Genomic DNA, 15,129 nt, shown 5'->3' with positions numbered 1-15,129 from the left:
AAAAAAAAACCTTTCGTTTTGAAAAACCGGAGAAAAAACAACCAAAAAAAAAAAAAAAAAAAAAAAAAAAATTGACAGTATTGACTGAAGTAGCTGAATACAAATTCAAGCAACACTCACGAGTTTCACATGCAAAGATTCCTGAAAACTAACAAAAGATTTCAGATTATACTGATAAAATGTGAAAAAGTTCAAGATATATCCACAATTTTGCAGTGCCCTGTAAATATCTCTCATTTTGATACACAGTGTGAAGTCTTAGAGTCTCTCGATGGCATCTACCCAAGTCAAACTCTCAGACCCGTTGCCCCAGAGTGTCTCTGATCCTAACGCTTCGACATTATGGTGATTAGCTGGAGGACTAAACAGTTCATCCATCATCATCTGCTAAAGAGAGCTCGAAGCAGGAGAAAACCAGCCAAAAAAAAAAAAAAAAAAAAGAAAGGCACAAACTTAAGCCTAATTAACGTGCTTCATGGAATCTCTCCACCAAATGCTGCCTTGCATTAAGCTTCATTAGCTGTTGTGATTGCTTACAGGTGCCACACAGATGGAGCCACCCCCTGAGACCAGAGCTAACTCCCATAAACTCAAAGGAGTTAGGAGAAGCGGTGGGGGCTGACATCTTGAACCAGATGGATCCTTCTGGCAGCGTGGCTCTAAGATGCCCCAGCATGCAGCTCTCCTTCGTGGCGAAGCGCCCCTTTTGGTGCTGTTCAACCCAAAACTGGCAACGTTTCCTCCAAGCCACCTGTCAGACTGAGTGACCGTGGCAAACGGATAACTGTTTATAACATACATGTTGAATCGGAGCCCCTTGTGGAGGAAGGATGCCCAATAAAGGCCTCTACATGTCGTAATTGATATTTGTACGGTTTGAAAATCCATGTCCTTTTCAGTATTTGCTTGGGGAAGTTTAGAGCGACTTGGTAAGAAGAAAAAAAAAGTAAGAGAAGAGAGACAGATGGACAGCAGGGTTGCTGTCACAGGACATTAATGCGTCCACCTCAGGAGACCAGCGAGCCCGTCCCACAGAGGACAGCCGAGTGGAAACAGAGCGGTGTCTGTGAGCGGAGGATGATCCGACTCCGCCCTCCTGACCCTCTTTTTACACAGACTTACAGAGCCATTATACCTGACATGTTAAGATACGGTGTCAGAATATGGGGGATTACTGCCGCCATTGCAGAAGGGAGGTCGGGGAGGGTAAATATCCCTCTGAAGTTGCAAACATTAAAAAACTGCAACATGTGCCCTTGTAAAAAGTGATTTCTTGCTTGATGTTTGTGCATTCTTGCCACAGTAATTGAACACACATGATGGTCCTGTGGGTGGAGACAGTGCAGCGAGGCCTCATTCCTACTGGTCACATGCCTCCCTTGTTCATCGAGGCCAGTCAGCAACTCGCTGCTGCTGTCGGAAGACAAGTTGCTTATGTGTGCATTTGTGACAATTTGGCATTCATCTGTTAAAAAAAAAGTAAATACAGCTATTTTTATTTGCTAAATAGCAGCAGTTTCTCGAGAACTAACTCAAGGTGATGACCTTCACTCTCATAGGTACACTTTAGAAAGTGAATTTTTCTGGATTTTAAGTTGATGAGTTGGAAGCAGAAACATTTACCAACAGAGCGATTTTTAGAGATACTGAAAACTAGAGCCAGATTGTGATGATTAGCATTGAATTTCCATAATTTAATCTCAGGTAGGACATCCCTGGCTGGGATCTACTGACCAAACAAGAAACGCCTTTCAAACGTATAAGAAGGTTGAGTCCAGCTCCAACATAGGCCAAAAGGCCGCTCAGAGTGGATGAAGCCATTGTTTCAAAAGCGGGGTTTAAAAAAAACAACTTGCAACTTGCAAATACACTTATAGAAAAAGACTTTAATTTTTGGAGAAACACCCAGTAGTCTAATTAAAGTAAAATGGAAATGTTGTGTAGTTACTTTTGCAGCATTTCACTCAATGTAGCCATGTTAAAGCAGCACCCTAATACATCAGCCAAAATGGCAAAGTTTATGCAGAAGTGGGTCCTTCGAATAGACAATGATCCTAATAAAGCAGCCAAATCGGTTTCAAAGTGGCTTGAGAACAAACGAGTCAATGTCCTGGGTTACCCATCACAAAGCTCTAATCTCAGTACCATGGACTTGGCAGAGCAGAAAAGGTGTGTGAGAGTCAGCTGGCCTACAATTCAGACTCTGTTTCAGCTCTTCTGTCGGGAGGAATGGGCTGAAATTACAGCAAACCTTCGTTTGGAAGATAGTCCAAGATGGCTGACCCATACAGTGGTAAATGCAATTCTCCCAAACATTCAGAAAGTTAAAAATAAACCTCTAGATTTGGACAAAGTTTAAACAACTGAAAATATTTGTGGTAACCCAAAGTGACGTAAAACAAGAAACTCTTATTCTGAAAGGGTTGTGAAAGGAAGTGAAGAAGGGATTCATTACTTTCCTCTGTAATATAAGGAACACATCAAGATTTCCCACCAGTCGTTAACGTGTTTATGGTTTAACCAGAAACATTGATAAGGCGAGAAAATAAATGTTTCTCCACGGCCGGAGCATGTGTAGACTCAAACATATTAGGAGCAAATAGAAATGCTTAGCCTTCACACTGTCTGACTGGTTCAGTCTCAGAGAACAAACCTTCCTCTTCCTGGCTGTAATTCTGAAAGCATGACCTGACATCCTGCAGAGACAGAACCGAAGCCATTATGGCCGCACGTCATCGTCTGTCCTGCCCGTGGCAACTGAAAGCATCCTTGACGCACCTCTCGGATTATCCGCCCGCCTTGGATGTGGCACGGTCTGAGAAGCATATGGCAGCAATCTGTGCCCCCACCGCCCTCGCTGTGCCGCCTCCATTTGCTTTTAATTAAACACATGGAGACACTCCACACAAACACACACTTTGGTGAGGCACTAATAAAGAAACTAATGAGGGTTAGTGATGACGATGTAAAAGGAAGTGAGTGTTTAAAAGACAACTTTGTCCTCTCTGCACTCCCAGTTTTAAGGACTGATTATAAACTGGGAATCGTCTGGATTTATGGGCCAGGCTATCAGCAGCCCAACATAATAATGGGGTTCACATGTTTGAAACTTCTAAATATTTCGTGTCTTGCTCGTTTTCCCTCCACATCTAGGAGTTGCCCAAACGTTTCTGAGTAGACTTGAGAACTGAAACGCACTTGAGGTAAGGTAAACACTCTTATGTGCCCAATTATTCCCAAAGGCGTGAATGGATCTGTGACTTTGAACCAGCAGGACGGCATTCACACACCTTGCTGCAAATACAGTAGGTGGGTCCATGTGGATTATGGGAGCCAGCAAGAGTAATCCCTTCGCCACATGGGCATCAGAAGCAATCGGATTTACAGTATGACACTGCTTAGCACTTTGCAATACAACCTGTCAGCTAATTTATGCCAATGGTTAACCCTCAGACACAGGAGGACTGGCAGTCCGGCCATCGGGGTGGCTGGGATCAGTTCCAACCCCACTGGTAGCCTGAATGGGACACGGCAGCTTTGGAAAATAAATGAATGAAAATGTGGATTTGCCCCTCTCCCCCTCCAACATAAAGTAACACCTTTGATATCCAGTTTAAGAACCACATGTAAAGTATAATTTTGTAGCAAAGGAAACATATTTGTGACTTCAGCTGAATCGGTTCCGATTCTGAACTCTACAAAAGCTTTAACGACGGGTGGAGCCGACACCAAAACCGGCTTCGTTCATCTCAAAAGAATTCCCGTCTCAAAAACATCATAGGAGTTTGTGTGGACACTTTTATGAACCTTTAAACCTATGTCGCCTTTTGCATTGAGTGGTCATTATATTCACGCACCGGGAACGCAACGTGTGAAGCGTTCCAGTCGGAGCAATCGTCTGACATAAAATTAAATTGGTGTAAAATTGAAAAAATATCGGCGGTTGGAGTGAATAATACTTTTGGAGTATTTACACTGCTCTGCTTTTCTAGTAGGTAATTACTGTCTGGAAATGATTTGCATGTTCTGTTCAGTGTGCATTTCACACGGGAAGGTCACCAGTGGCGCACCACCTCCTACCTCTTTTTTTCCTGTGTAAATAGTTATTAGCTGCTGTGTGAATAACAACCCAGGTCAAAAATAGGAAAGGTTGAAAAGGCTCATAAAGTAGCGCTTTATGATTTGACATTTTTGGGATTCGTGTTCTGGTTGCGTACGTTTTTCAAAAGTTCCAATTTCTGTTCCAATTCACAGAAAATGCTACTCAAGAATTTCACCAACTGCTTTTTCACAGCACTGCTTTCGGCCCTTGAGGTAATTTGCTTGGCGTATTGAAAGAATAATTGATTATGCTGTGACTGAGATAGAATCGTGAACAGGAAAAGGTTAAAGTCTGGAAGAAAAGTAGATTAGACTATCTGAAGACACACTGGGAAGGTTATGGAAGAGAGGGATAACATTAATATTTATGCTGTGACCAGGAATGTCCCTGACTGAAGTTAATTCTCAATACCAGTTTGTCTACAGTCAGACTTTCTGCCAGATGTATCCAGTGAGCTTTACGCTTCCAATCAGTTCAGCCATTTAAAAAAAAATGCTTAAAGGTTGCAGAATGGAACTACAAACCATGAACATTAGCTTGTCGATCCAATAAATCTGGGTTTTCCCTAAAAATGTTAGTTTCTCATTCTTTCTCAATGACTGTGTGCATCTAGGGTAGCTAGGCATTAGTCGAAAAAATTTTATGACATTTATAAAGCAAAACTTTTTTGGATTCATGTCTGCAGTGAAAATGTCCCACACAAATTCATCATCAAGTCATATGAACACGGGGAAACATTAGCATTAGCATTAGCACAGGTGTTGCATGAAAAGGTCTTCAGCAGAAACCAAACAACAGTTTATTGAAGACTGTACATGTAGAGTCAAATATATACAATTAAAAACCGTACAGTAGGCCTGCCCTGGGAAAACTTCTGTCGGGACAAAATATGTCCAAACCCCTGCAACCCAGAAAAAAACTAAACAAAAAAACATATAATGCAGCATCTGAACATCATTCATGAGGGACTTAGTACTGGTAAAACACACCATATCATTTTATTACATATGCATGTCACTGATTTTAGCTAATTTTGAGATTAGGACTTTGTGTTAGTTAAAATCCCATTCTTAAGCGACTAAATCTGGTTCAGGGCACAACATAATTCAACTTTCAGATATCTCCCTGGTCTATCGCACCAGAGTGTCGAGTTTTAGCATGAAGTCTAAAGAATGTGCCAACAGCATTATTATTTGATTGAAGTGTCTCCAAACAGACATGCATATAAACGTTGCAAGTCATCGGCCAAGGAAGACCGAACTTTCAAATCCAGGGTCTAAAAATAGAGCGCAGACAGATAGGAATATTACATTAGCATGTCACTGAACAAAACAAACCAATAAACCAATACAGGCGAAAGGAATGTCTGACTGCCCCAAAAACACAGATTTAAAAAGGAAACAAAAAACATCACCTGGTTTTAATAACTGAGACCTTTAGTTAACATTTCTTCGTCTCACCGAGGCTGATGCAATAATCTCCCGTTTCTTAGCAGGACAATGGACAGAGTGTCGGACTGTGACTGCACCCATCACCAGCTGACGATCCAGCGGAGGGTGACTCCAATCAGCCCCCGCGCCACAATGTCAGTCATTTTACGCGTTCAACGGATTGAGAGTGGAGTCATTTTGCACACTCGATCACCAACGTGTTGTTCTGAAATACTCCTTTATTCCAAATGCAGCACCAAGTCAGCCAGACAGCACATGCATGAGTTGTTATCGTCATGCTTTAGCTCAACATTATAGATATTTACCTTATTCCGTCTTTACAAAATATAAAAATATGGGCCGACATTTACAATCATATGTACAGTGACTTTTTTTTTTTTAATTTAGGTGAAATTAATACTCCATTTATCTATGTACAGGTTATGAACTTTAGCAGAACATAAGATCCATCCTATATCTAGTAGGTCACACTGACTGAAAACATAAAACTGTACCAAACGGACTATATTACGTTCCTCCTTGTAGCAAAGAAAGAAAAAGATGTTTAAGAGAAATTGCACATCAGCTTTTGATAAACACGTATAAAACTGCACATTGAAATATGAAATACTAAAATGAGCCACCACGCAAACATTACTGCCGTTCCATGGCTTGCCAGCTTTGATTCATTGCCGACTTTCAACTATTTGATAACTCGCACTCAAAAATACAACTTTTCTTTGTTCCTAATAGAGGATGTTAGTGTATTCAAGCTACACAATAAAAGAGGTGTCCCGTAGAAAAAGTTAAGAAATAATGCAGTTCTTGCTTTTCCTGCGTTTGCGCGTGTGCAGCTGCCCGCTGCGGTTGGGTCCTCCGATTCCTGCGTTGTTGTACTTGTGAACCATCTCCTGGTTGTTGATGTAGCGCAGCTGAATGGGCCTGGGGATGGGCTCGCCCAGGAAGTAGCCCTCATCCTCGGATTCAGAGGACGAGGAGCAAGTGGAGCACCAGTCGTCGTCGTAATACTCGTCCCAGGAGTACTGGCTCAATCCAGTGCGCCTGTTGGCTGCGGGGTTCTGCAGACAAAGGTCTGAAGTGGTCCGGGGGCACTGCCTGAAGAGTTGGGGCTGGTATCGTCCCCGTCCTCCGGCGCCAAACTGATTTGCGGCGCTCCTGGGCGGTGGGAAGCGATCGTAGTCTTCCCGCACGCTCAGCTGGGGTCTATCTTGGGGTCTTGCCCTGCGATCGGCCACGAGGTTTAGAGCGTTTTCAGACCGAGAGCGGCGGGACCGCCGCTGGCGGTGATGGTGATGCCGACGCTTCTGAGGGGTGTCTTCGGCTGCGTCTTTCCGGACGCTTGCCCCCCGTATGCCTACGCCGCTCACTCTGCATTCACTGATGGGAGGCAGGCGCGCGGCGTTGGCGCTGCTGACCATCCTGTCCTCCTCTTGGTAGGCGAAGGCAGGAGGTAAATGAGTCACGGCAGCACTAACTCTCATTCCTGAGGGGTCGCAATACTGCATCTGGTACTGGGAAGACCTGGGCGGGTTCATTTCCAGGTAGGGCTGGCTGGCGTTGAGGCTGTGAATGGACTCGGAGCTACGGAACTGCACGGACGAGTTCAGGGTGTCCATGTTGCTTTTCTCTGACACATTCATTCCCGAGTCTTTGCTCAGGTCGGGCATGGAGAAACGGGAGAGGTTGTCCTGACTCTTTCCCCCGCCGTCGGCCGAGTTACCTGGGAGTGAGCAGAGAGGAATAAAGAGTGATCAGATCATGCAAATCAAGTCTGAAAATACCGAGAAGTGAAAAGTATCTGTCCTCTTTACAGATTTTGTCTTTTTTGTCAATGAAAAAATTAATTTTAATATCAAATTAATATTAAATGATGATGTAAAAAATAATTGACCCCTGAAGCTCACTGGTTGTGCCACCACCCACTGTAGCAACAGCTGCCATGAAGCATTTGTGATGAGTGACGGTGAGTTTACTTGCATTGCAGTGGAGGAATTTTGACCCACTCTTTGAAGAATTGCATTATTTAGCCACACTTTAGTTATGCCACAGCCTCTCAGGTAGATTTAAGCCAAGACCACCCCGCCTCTATTTTCCTTTTTCTTTTTTTCTTTTTTTTGGAGCCAATGAGAAATGGACTTCCTGGCGGGGTTTGGAAAACTGTCCGGATATTTGTGCCAGACGTTCTCCTTTAAGATTTGATAGTGAAAGCAGCATTCATGGTTCCATCAATTATGGCAGACTGGGCAGGTCTTAAAGCAGTAAACCAGTCCCAGACCATCACACCACCACCACCATGTTTGACTGCATGAACTATCACTGAAATGATGCGACGGTTCAGGTCCAGATGGTAGAGCACAGAATATATTCCCCATGTTTTTTTTTAAAGTAATTTATGCCATTCTTTTCCTTTTATCCAGCATCTTAGCATTCAATCCCTGATGTAATTTTTACCCAGGCAATTTCCTATTGTTGACTCAGGAACCCTGACCTTAATTGAGGTGAGTAAGTTCTGCAGTGCTTTAAATGTTGTTCTGGGTTTTGTTGTTACTTCCTGGATGAGTTGCCAAGAGTAATTTTGGTTAAATGGCCACTTCAGGACAGGGTTGCCCCGGTTCATTGTTTTCTCCATTTCTGGATAATAGTTCCAGTTGAGAATGATGCCGTCAGTGTCTTTGTTTCTTATTTGTTCTTGAATTTCTTTAGATCGAGAGGGGAGTTCTGTGAGGCGAAAGCTCAGAGGCTTGGAAACTGCAGCGCCAAGAAGGAGCAGCGCCGACAAGGAGCAGCGCCGACAAGGAGCAGCGCCGACAAGGAGCAGCGCCGACAAGGCGGAGCTACGTCCCACCTAGGTGTTTTGCACAGCTGAATGGTTGCCATGGGAGATTAAAGGATTTGCGTGAAAGAATCAAAGCAACACTCCAGGCATGTTTTTGATGAGGGGATAACATTATAACACGACTTAAGGCAAAAAAAAGGTAGATTTTATATAATACTGCCCTTAGTTCAATCTGAAACAATGGAAAGTAACAGTATAGGGAATAATCCACACCCACCTGTAGCATTGGACAAAGCCAGGGACTCCATGGAGCCTCTCGGGGTCTGCTCCAGTGGGGTCAGCTGTTCTGTGAAGCTAAGTGCATTAATGGGATTCCTGCTCCTCGCCACCTGAGCAGTCGTCTGAGCCCCTCCGTCTCTGTCCCTCTGAAACCCGTGCAAACTGATCGAGCGCTTGTCCGAGGAAAATCCGTTGTGTTGCACTTCGGCGAAGCTCTTCTGGGTCCTCAGTTTGGGTGGGTAGTACTCCTCCGGAGCTGCTGGCTGGAGCCAGCTCTCGCTGAAGGACTGGCCCTTCATGGCGGACATGGGGGGCCGCTTCAGACCGCCGTTCTCACTGATCCTGTGATCGTGCTGCTGGCTACTCTGTCCGGGGCAGGCGGCGCTGTAGGAGCTCCTTACGTTGCACTGGCTGAGGATCTGGAGAGGAGTGGGGTCGGCTGTCGGGTCGGGTTGCGGCTCGTAGCCGTAGCCGTCGCCGGCTTGCTCCTGGTTCTGCCAGGAGGGCGGCTCGCGAGTCAAACTGGGCGTCTGGCTGGAGAGACTGAGCAGGTCCATTTGTAAAGACAGAGGGTCCACCTCGCCAGAGTGCCTCTCCGGCGGCGCCCCACCGCCGCTCTTTGACGTCTTGGTGCTGCGCCTGGACTCCCTGGTGGAGCGAGCACTTTGGAAGGCCGAGTCGGAGGAATCCGAGCCGTTGGGTTCTTCCCCCAAACTGCAGGAGCGCGAGCAGAAGATCTGCCCCTGCTTGGGCAGGAAAGGCCGACCGAGCAGGGAGCGTTTGCAGCGGGCGCAGCAGAAGCAGCCCTCGGTGGCGTGCCAGTGCTGCCCGTCGTAGGTCATCTGACCCTGATCGATTCCTGCATGGTAAATAAAAAGAAAAGAAAAAAAAAGATGGAGTGTGTGAGATCACACGCATTCAAACATGCTAACCCCTACCACAAATTTAAATGCCTTTAACGACTGTTCAATGGAATATTTAAATATGCGTACTTATGTGAATAGCAGCCCAACTTTTTAAGTAGTTTGCTGACTGGGAAAATGGAGCCAGAGGTGGAAAGCTAAGTGCTGTGTGGCAAACCCATTACACAGTTTGCCCAGGGCAGCATAAACACGCAGCTTTTTCGGAATATTTTCAGCCGATGGGGGGAAAGAAAAACAGCTATTTGCTAATGACTGCCATCTGGTTGTAAAGCGGCTTCTGGTGGTTCAGTACTTCTTTAGTTAAATACTTTTACAGCATCCTGCCTGCTAAACAATTAAAGTGAACCACCTGAAAAAGATGCCTCTTGTGATGCCTGATGACATCAATGCTAACAGCACCGCAGTCGCACAAGACGGGCCTTGATCCAGGGCCTCGCTGAGCAATTCATAACCTACAAATCCAAAAAAGTATTTTATAAAGCAAGACGACAGATTACATCACTGTGATGTTTGAGACGCAGCCCACTTTCGTTGAACTGCCTTTTGCTGCCATGACGGCTGCAAGGCTTTAAAGTTGAGTCGCTGCCAGATCTCGCAAATCCACAAGTTTTCTTTTTACCCCTGAAACGCGATACAAGTGGAGCTCGCTCTTGATCAACAAAAACCTAAAAGTGACACTTAGGAGTCTCTTCCTATACTTCTCTACAACTTCCTCCCTGACCTGTCTGATTGTGCTCCTGGGTCTTCAAAATATATACTGCTCAAAAAAATAAAGGGAACATTTCACATTAATTTTGTGTGTGGCTCCAAATCCAGGCCTCCATTGGTTAATAAATTTGATTTCCATTGATGATTTTTGTGTGATTTTGTTGTCAGCACATTCAACTTTGTACAGAACAAAGTATTCAATGAGAATATTTCATTCATTCAGATCTAGGATGTGTTATTTGAGTGTTCCCTTTATTTTTTTGAGCAGTGTATTTTCTTCACTAAGGTTCAGGCTGTTTGAATGGCTCCCAAAAGTTTCCTTTTGACTACTTTCTCATTCCTCTTCCACCCAGGCCCTTGAGCTTAACCGCGATGGCACAATTGGCCCCAAATGCCTTCCCGCGGCCGACGCCGTTCCATTAAGAAAGTGTTGAAAACCTGTGCAGAAGCGGCATACCGATGTGCTCCCCACACGAGTCGCAGTACTCGGCGTAGAGCGACTCGAAGCAGGAGCAGCAGTAGGGCCGTCCCTCCTTCATGATGTACCGCTGGCCGCCCAGCACCGTCTCGCACTCGAAGCAGCAGAAGTGCTTCATGTGCCAGTGGCGGCCCTCCGCCTCGGTGCACTCGTCCGCAAAGATGATCTGAGGAAAGGAGAGATAATGGTTGATTGCGGCCCGGGTTATTACTCGGTGCTGAACGACAACACAGAGACTCCGCTTGCCTCCCTCTCTCTTCTCTGAATGCTCTGCTTTACCGCCGCCGCCGCCGCTGCTGCTTCAAACTCTGAGATCATCCCTCTGTGTGTCTGACTTGAGTAGGAGGCTAATTTGAGTGGGGACTTGGTGCAAGCTAGGTGGTACATTTGCTTTTAATTGAACTGTTGATAAAACCGTCGGGGGTGCCTCTTAAGTGCTGCAGTGTCCCTGTTCCCATTTGTACAGTAAGTAATTTACCGTTAATGTTCAGGAGATCAGGCTTCTGTAAGATGAGCCCATGAAAACAGGAAAGCCTGTTCGCAGCAGACAGCTGTACGCAGATGCTTTATAAATAGGCTTTCAGACACGGTTACATCTGCAGCCGTTTATAGACGGCGGTGGCGGACATTTGTGGAGAACATTTACTCGAAAACTGCACTTATCAAGTCAAATTTTTGAGCATGTTTACTTTTACTCGAACTCTTTTCTTTTGGGAACTCATGACTTTCACTCCACTACATTTCAAAGACAGCATGGAGTTCTTTTGACTCCACTACTCTTCTAGGAAGGTTGTCGTTACTCGTTCCTTTCGGTTCAGAAAAGCTTTGTAGTCCGCTGCGTTCAACAAAACTCGGCAACGGAGACAGAACCGGCGCCACCCACGGCCACATCTGAGCTCCGGGTTTGTAAGCCTCGATGTTAAGCATGGCGTCACCTGAAGCTACCAGCGTTACTCTCCTGCTTTTCTTTTCCTTTCGGGGTGTTGGGGACGTTTCAGATGATAAGAAATAAATATAATAGCTGTCATTTTTTTATTGCGTTTTTTATGCAACAGGCAGTGTTGACTTTTTGTAGCAGAGTGGTTTTACATTTGTCACCAACATCATCAGGCGGTTCCAGCGAGTTAAGAGGTTCTGTGAAAACACTCAGAAAACAGCACAGCAATGTACCGATGTTGGGAATTTTTGTTTTCTTTTTAAATACCAAAGTATATTTCAAAAGAGTACTTCAATTGGAGTAAACTTTCGACCTACAAACTTTTACTCGTAGTTGAGTAAGATTTGACTATGAGCATTAATACTTTTACTTCGTCCACCACTGATAAAGGGTCATCTGTCTGCAACCAGGTCGTGTCTACGTGCGTCTACCTCGTCGCAGGCCGTGCAGCGCGGCTTTAGTCTCTCGGCGTGGTGCCGGCCGCAGTAGATCTTCCCGTCCTGGTAGAAGTAGATGAGGTCCACCAGGAGCTCCTTGCACGTGCTGCACACGAAGCAGGCGGGGTGCCAACACACGCCGTGTCCGGCTCGAGATGCGAACACAGCGATGTCGCCGCCGTTTATCTGGCCTCCACACTGCCAAAACAACCAACCAAAACGCTAAGTTCCTTTAAATCAAGAGTAAAACCCCCACCTGTTTGGAGTTGCCTTTGATTAGAAACAATTGAAAAACAATTTTGTTCTGGATGAGCGTTTTTGTTACTCTGTATCCTGCTGCTGTAGGGTCATATTTCGTTTTGGTTTTGTTTGTTAATTGTATTGTGTTTTATCACGTGAAACACTTTGAACTGTCCGAAATGTGCTACACAACTAAACCTAACTCAAATCTAAAATTACGCGCAGGACCTGGGCACCTTTCAGTCTCTAATAAGATGACTTCAGCCTCTCAGCTCACCCAGCAGGAAATGCAATGCCGAATGGCTGAAAAGGAAAAGTGTTGCAACGGACCAGTTAAAGTCCAAAGTTACTGTGCTGTTCTGGATCCTCGGTGGCTCAAGCGCTCTTGAACCAATAAGTCCACCCATACAAATCTGCAAAGGGGAACATCATTTTCCACAGCACTGCAAGTTCTAGCTAACACAGAGACTGCTGCTGGGAGGCCAAAAGAGGGATAAAGATTAAAACCAGGAAATTACGACGGACGCTCTACCAATTCTTTTACTGGATATGAGGTCATGAGCGAGCTAAATGGACAAGAGCCACACATGCACTTCAGTGCAACCTGCTCTCCACACAGTGGATGCTAAACTGTGCAGCTTTGTTGTTAAAGGAACGCTCCATTACACTCACTAGTCCCATAAGGATGCTAAAGGGGAACGTATAAGCGATATATCGACCATTTCACAGCACACTGGGCACTACGGAGAAATAACACGGATGTTTTAACACTGACCTCGCTCTCAGAGACGATATGTCACGCTCAGATTTTAAATCACAAGAGCAGGGTTGGAAGGCCAGGATGGCAGAGAGAAAAAACTCAAGACACTCTTCTGCGGCAGGAAAGGTCAGGGCGTCGTTGGGAAAAGGCAGACAAATGTTGTGTCTCTGGCCTTCACGTGTCAACACGAAGCAGCTGTCCTATACATCACGGGAGCCGAAACGCCAGCAGACCGTTCCATGTGTCGGCGGCACGACTCATAGCTTTCGTTCCACGGGCCACGTGACGCATTTTGGGCCGCGTTGCGCTCGATCCCATCCCGTCACGCCACTCGGAGGCAAAAATGGGCCTCACGGTCAAAGGATTATGCCTTTGAGGGTTTAAAATAAATAAATAAATAAAAAAATAATTAAAAAAAATAAATCGGGCACCTGCTCACAGATGGCCCCCATCATCGTGACGGGGAACGGACGCACGTTGCCGCGGCCCAGGTTCTCCCGTTTCCGCTGGTTGCTGAAGAGCTTGAGCTCTCGCTTCTCCTCATCGTCCAGGCTGTTGCAGTAGCGTACCTGGACACAAACATGGCGCATCGTATCGTCAGCACACCGACTTGGGTTGCTGTTCTGTGGAGGTCAAGGTTGACAAAAGAATAATAACAGAATGTGCTAGAAGTCGTAGTTATAACAGTTAAATTGTTGGTAAAGGATTCTGTCCATCTTCGAAAACAATCTGAATGTATTAATTCAAAGTTGCAGACCTCAGTGTCCTGGTTGCAGGATTATTACTTCCTCACTAGTGAACCGCGGCATCGGTGTGTCCAACTGGTTGTGAGGCGTAAAGAACGTCATGAAATCAAAGCACCATCTGAAGTGTCACGATCCTGTAGTGTTCAGGTTTGGATTTGTTCCATAATTGGTGTTTTATGTTGTTCATTTATATCCACTTAAGTCTTGACATTTTCTATTCTGTTTCCTGCATTTATTATTGTCCCAAAGATCTGGACATATCAATTCATTCCATTGTATCTTGTGTTTTTTTTTGTTTGTTTGATTTTTTTAGCCTATCCTTGCGTCTTGTTTCTTACACATTGCGTTTACTTCTCTTAAGATTATTACCTGCTCCTCTTCTAGCCGTAGTTTCCTTTAGTCTCGGTTTTCCTCCTGTGTTTGTCAGCTGTTCCCCATCACACAAATTCGCCTTCGCCTGTTTTCTGCCTCAGCTGTTCCCCATCAACTCTAATTAAGAGTTAAGAAACTCTTAATTAGTTTCTCTGATTTCATTGTGATTTTCCACCTCTGCCTCTGTATTAAAGCTGGATTTTTATCGCTGTGCATTTGGGATAAATATTTTACTGACACCATTTTACAAAGCATCACTTCAAAAAAAAAAAAAAAATCTAAGTCTATAAAATTACACTTCATACTAATGAATGCACTTTCTTTACACCCACAAACCAATACTGGAGGTAAAGTTGAGTTCAGTGATGAAGGGGGTTAGTGTTAGTCCAACCAGACACTGATATCCGTTTTCTGTCCGAAGAGCAAAATCGAGGGCATCAAAAAGCTCAACCATCGTGATTTTTGTGCGTCTTGTTCAATGCTTGATTGAACAAAAATAGTCACTGTCGGAGTCGAGCCGCTCTGAAATCAGAGCAGCCATTGCAGACTTGTGGGCATTTTGAGCACGTTTGTTTATTTTGCCAGTCAGACTTTCAGCCACTTCGATGCAAGCCGGCGACGCTAAAACGTGTGGAGAAAAAAAAAAAAGAAAAAGAAAAAGCAATTAAGGCGCAGCGTGCCGATCTCCTACGGAGCTGCCTCTCAGGACGGCTCGTGGTTATGATTTATTAATGCAACAAATCTCAATAAGTGGCTACAAACATTGCTCCGTCTCTTTCACGTCCATTAACGAGACAGCCCCCCCCTCACCTCCCATTTCTCCTGCCCGTCTCCCCTCCGCTCCCCTCTTATCTCCGTAATGGACCGAAGTGGGGAGCGGCGGGGGGGGGGGGCGTAGATGGGTGAAAGGGGGGGGGGGG

General features: G+C 45.2%; 1 protein-coding gene across 2 annotated transcripts in view; it reads right to left on the bottom strand.

Annotated features, from left to right (window-relative positions):
• Positions 1-4,878: 4,878 nt before the first annotated feature.
• The window catches only part of prickle2b (prickle homolog 2b), a 35,938-nt gene continuing 25,687 nt past the window's right edge, over positions 4,879-15,129 (bottom strand). Inside the window, exons 1-6 of one of the 2 annotated variants that reach the window (XM_015042554.1) lie at positions 14,207-14,356; positions 13,523-13,660; positions 12,086-12,289; positions 10,697-10,883; positions 8,607-9,467; positions 4,879-7,273 (exon numbers count right to left, since the gene is read on the bottom strand). In XM_015042554.1, the coding sequence (XP_014898040.1) occupies positions 6,339-7,273; positions 8,607-9,467; positions 10,697-10,883; positions 12,086-12,289; positions 13,523-13,546 (2,211 nt within the window). In that variant the 5' untranslated portion in view covers positions 13,547-13,660; positions 14,207-14,356 and the 3' untranslated portion in view covers positions 4,879-6,338. Of the gene's footprint in view, positions 7,274-8,606; positions 9,468-10,696; positions 10,884-12,085; positions 12,290-13,522; positions 13,661-14,206; positions 14,357-15,129 lie in introns of those variants that run through there. The other variant, XM_015042553.1, reaches the window with a different exon arrangement.

This window comes from Poecilia latipinna, unplaced genomic scaffold, assembly GCF_001443285.1.
Source record: "Poecilia latipinna isolate Pla-1442-1.1 unplaced genomic scaffold, P_latipinna-1.0 Scaffold595, whole genome shotgun sequence".
Taxonomy (NCBI): Eukaryota; Metazoa; Chordata; class Actinopteri; order Cyprinodontiformes; family Poeciliidae; genus Poecilia; species Poecilia latipinna.
This window is presented reverse-complemented; position numbering and strand designations above follow the sequence as displayed.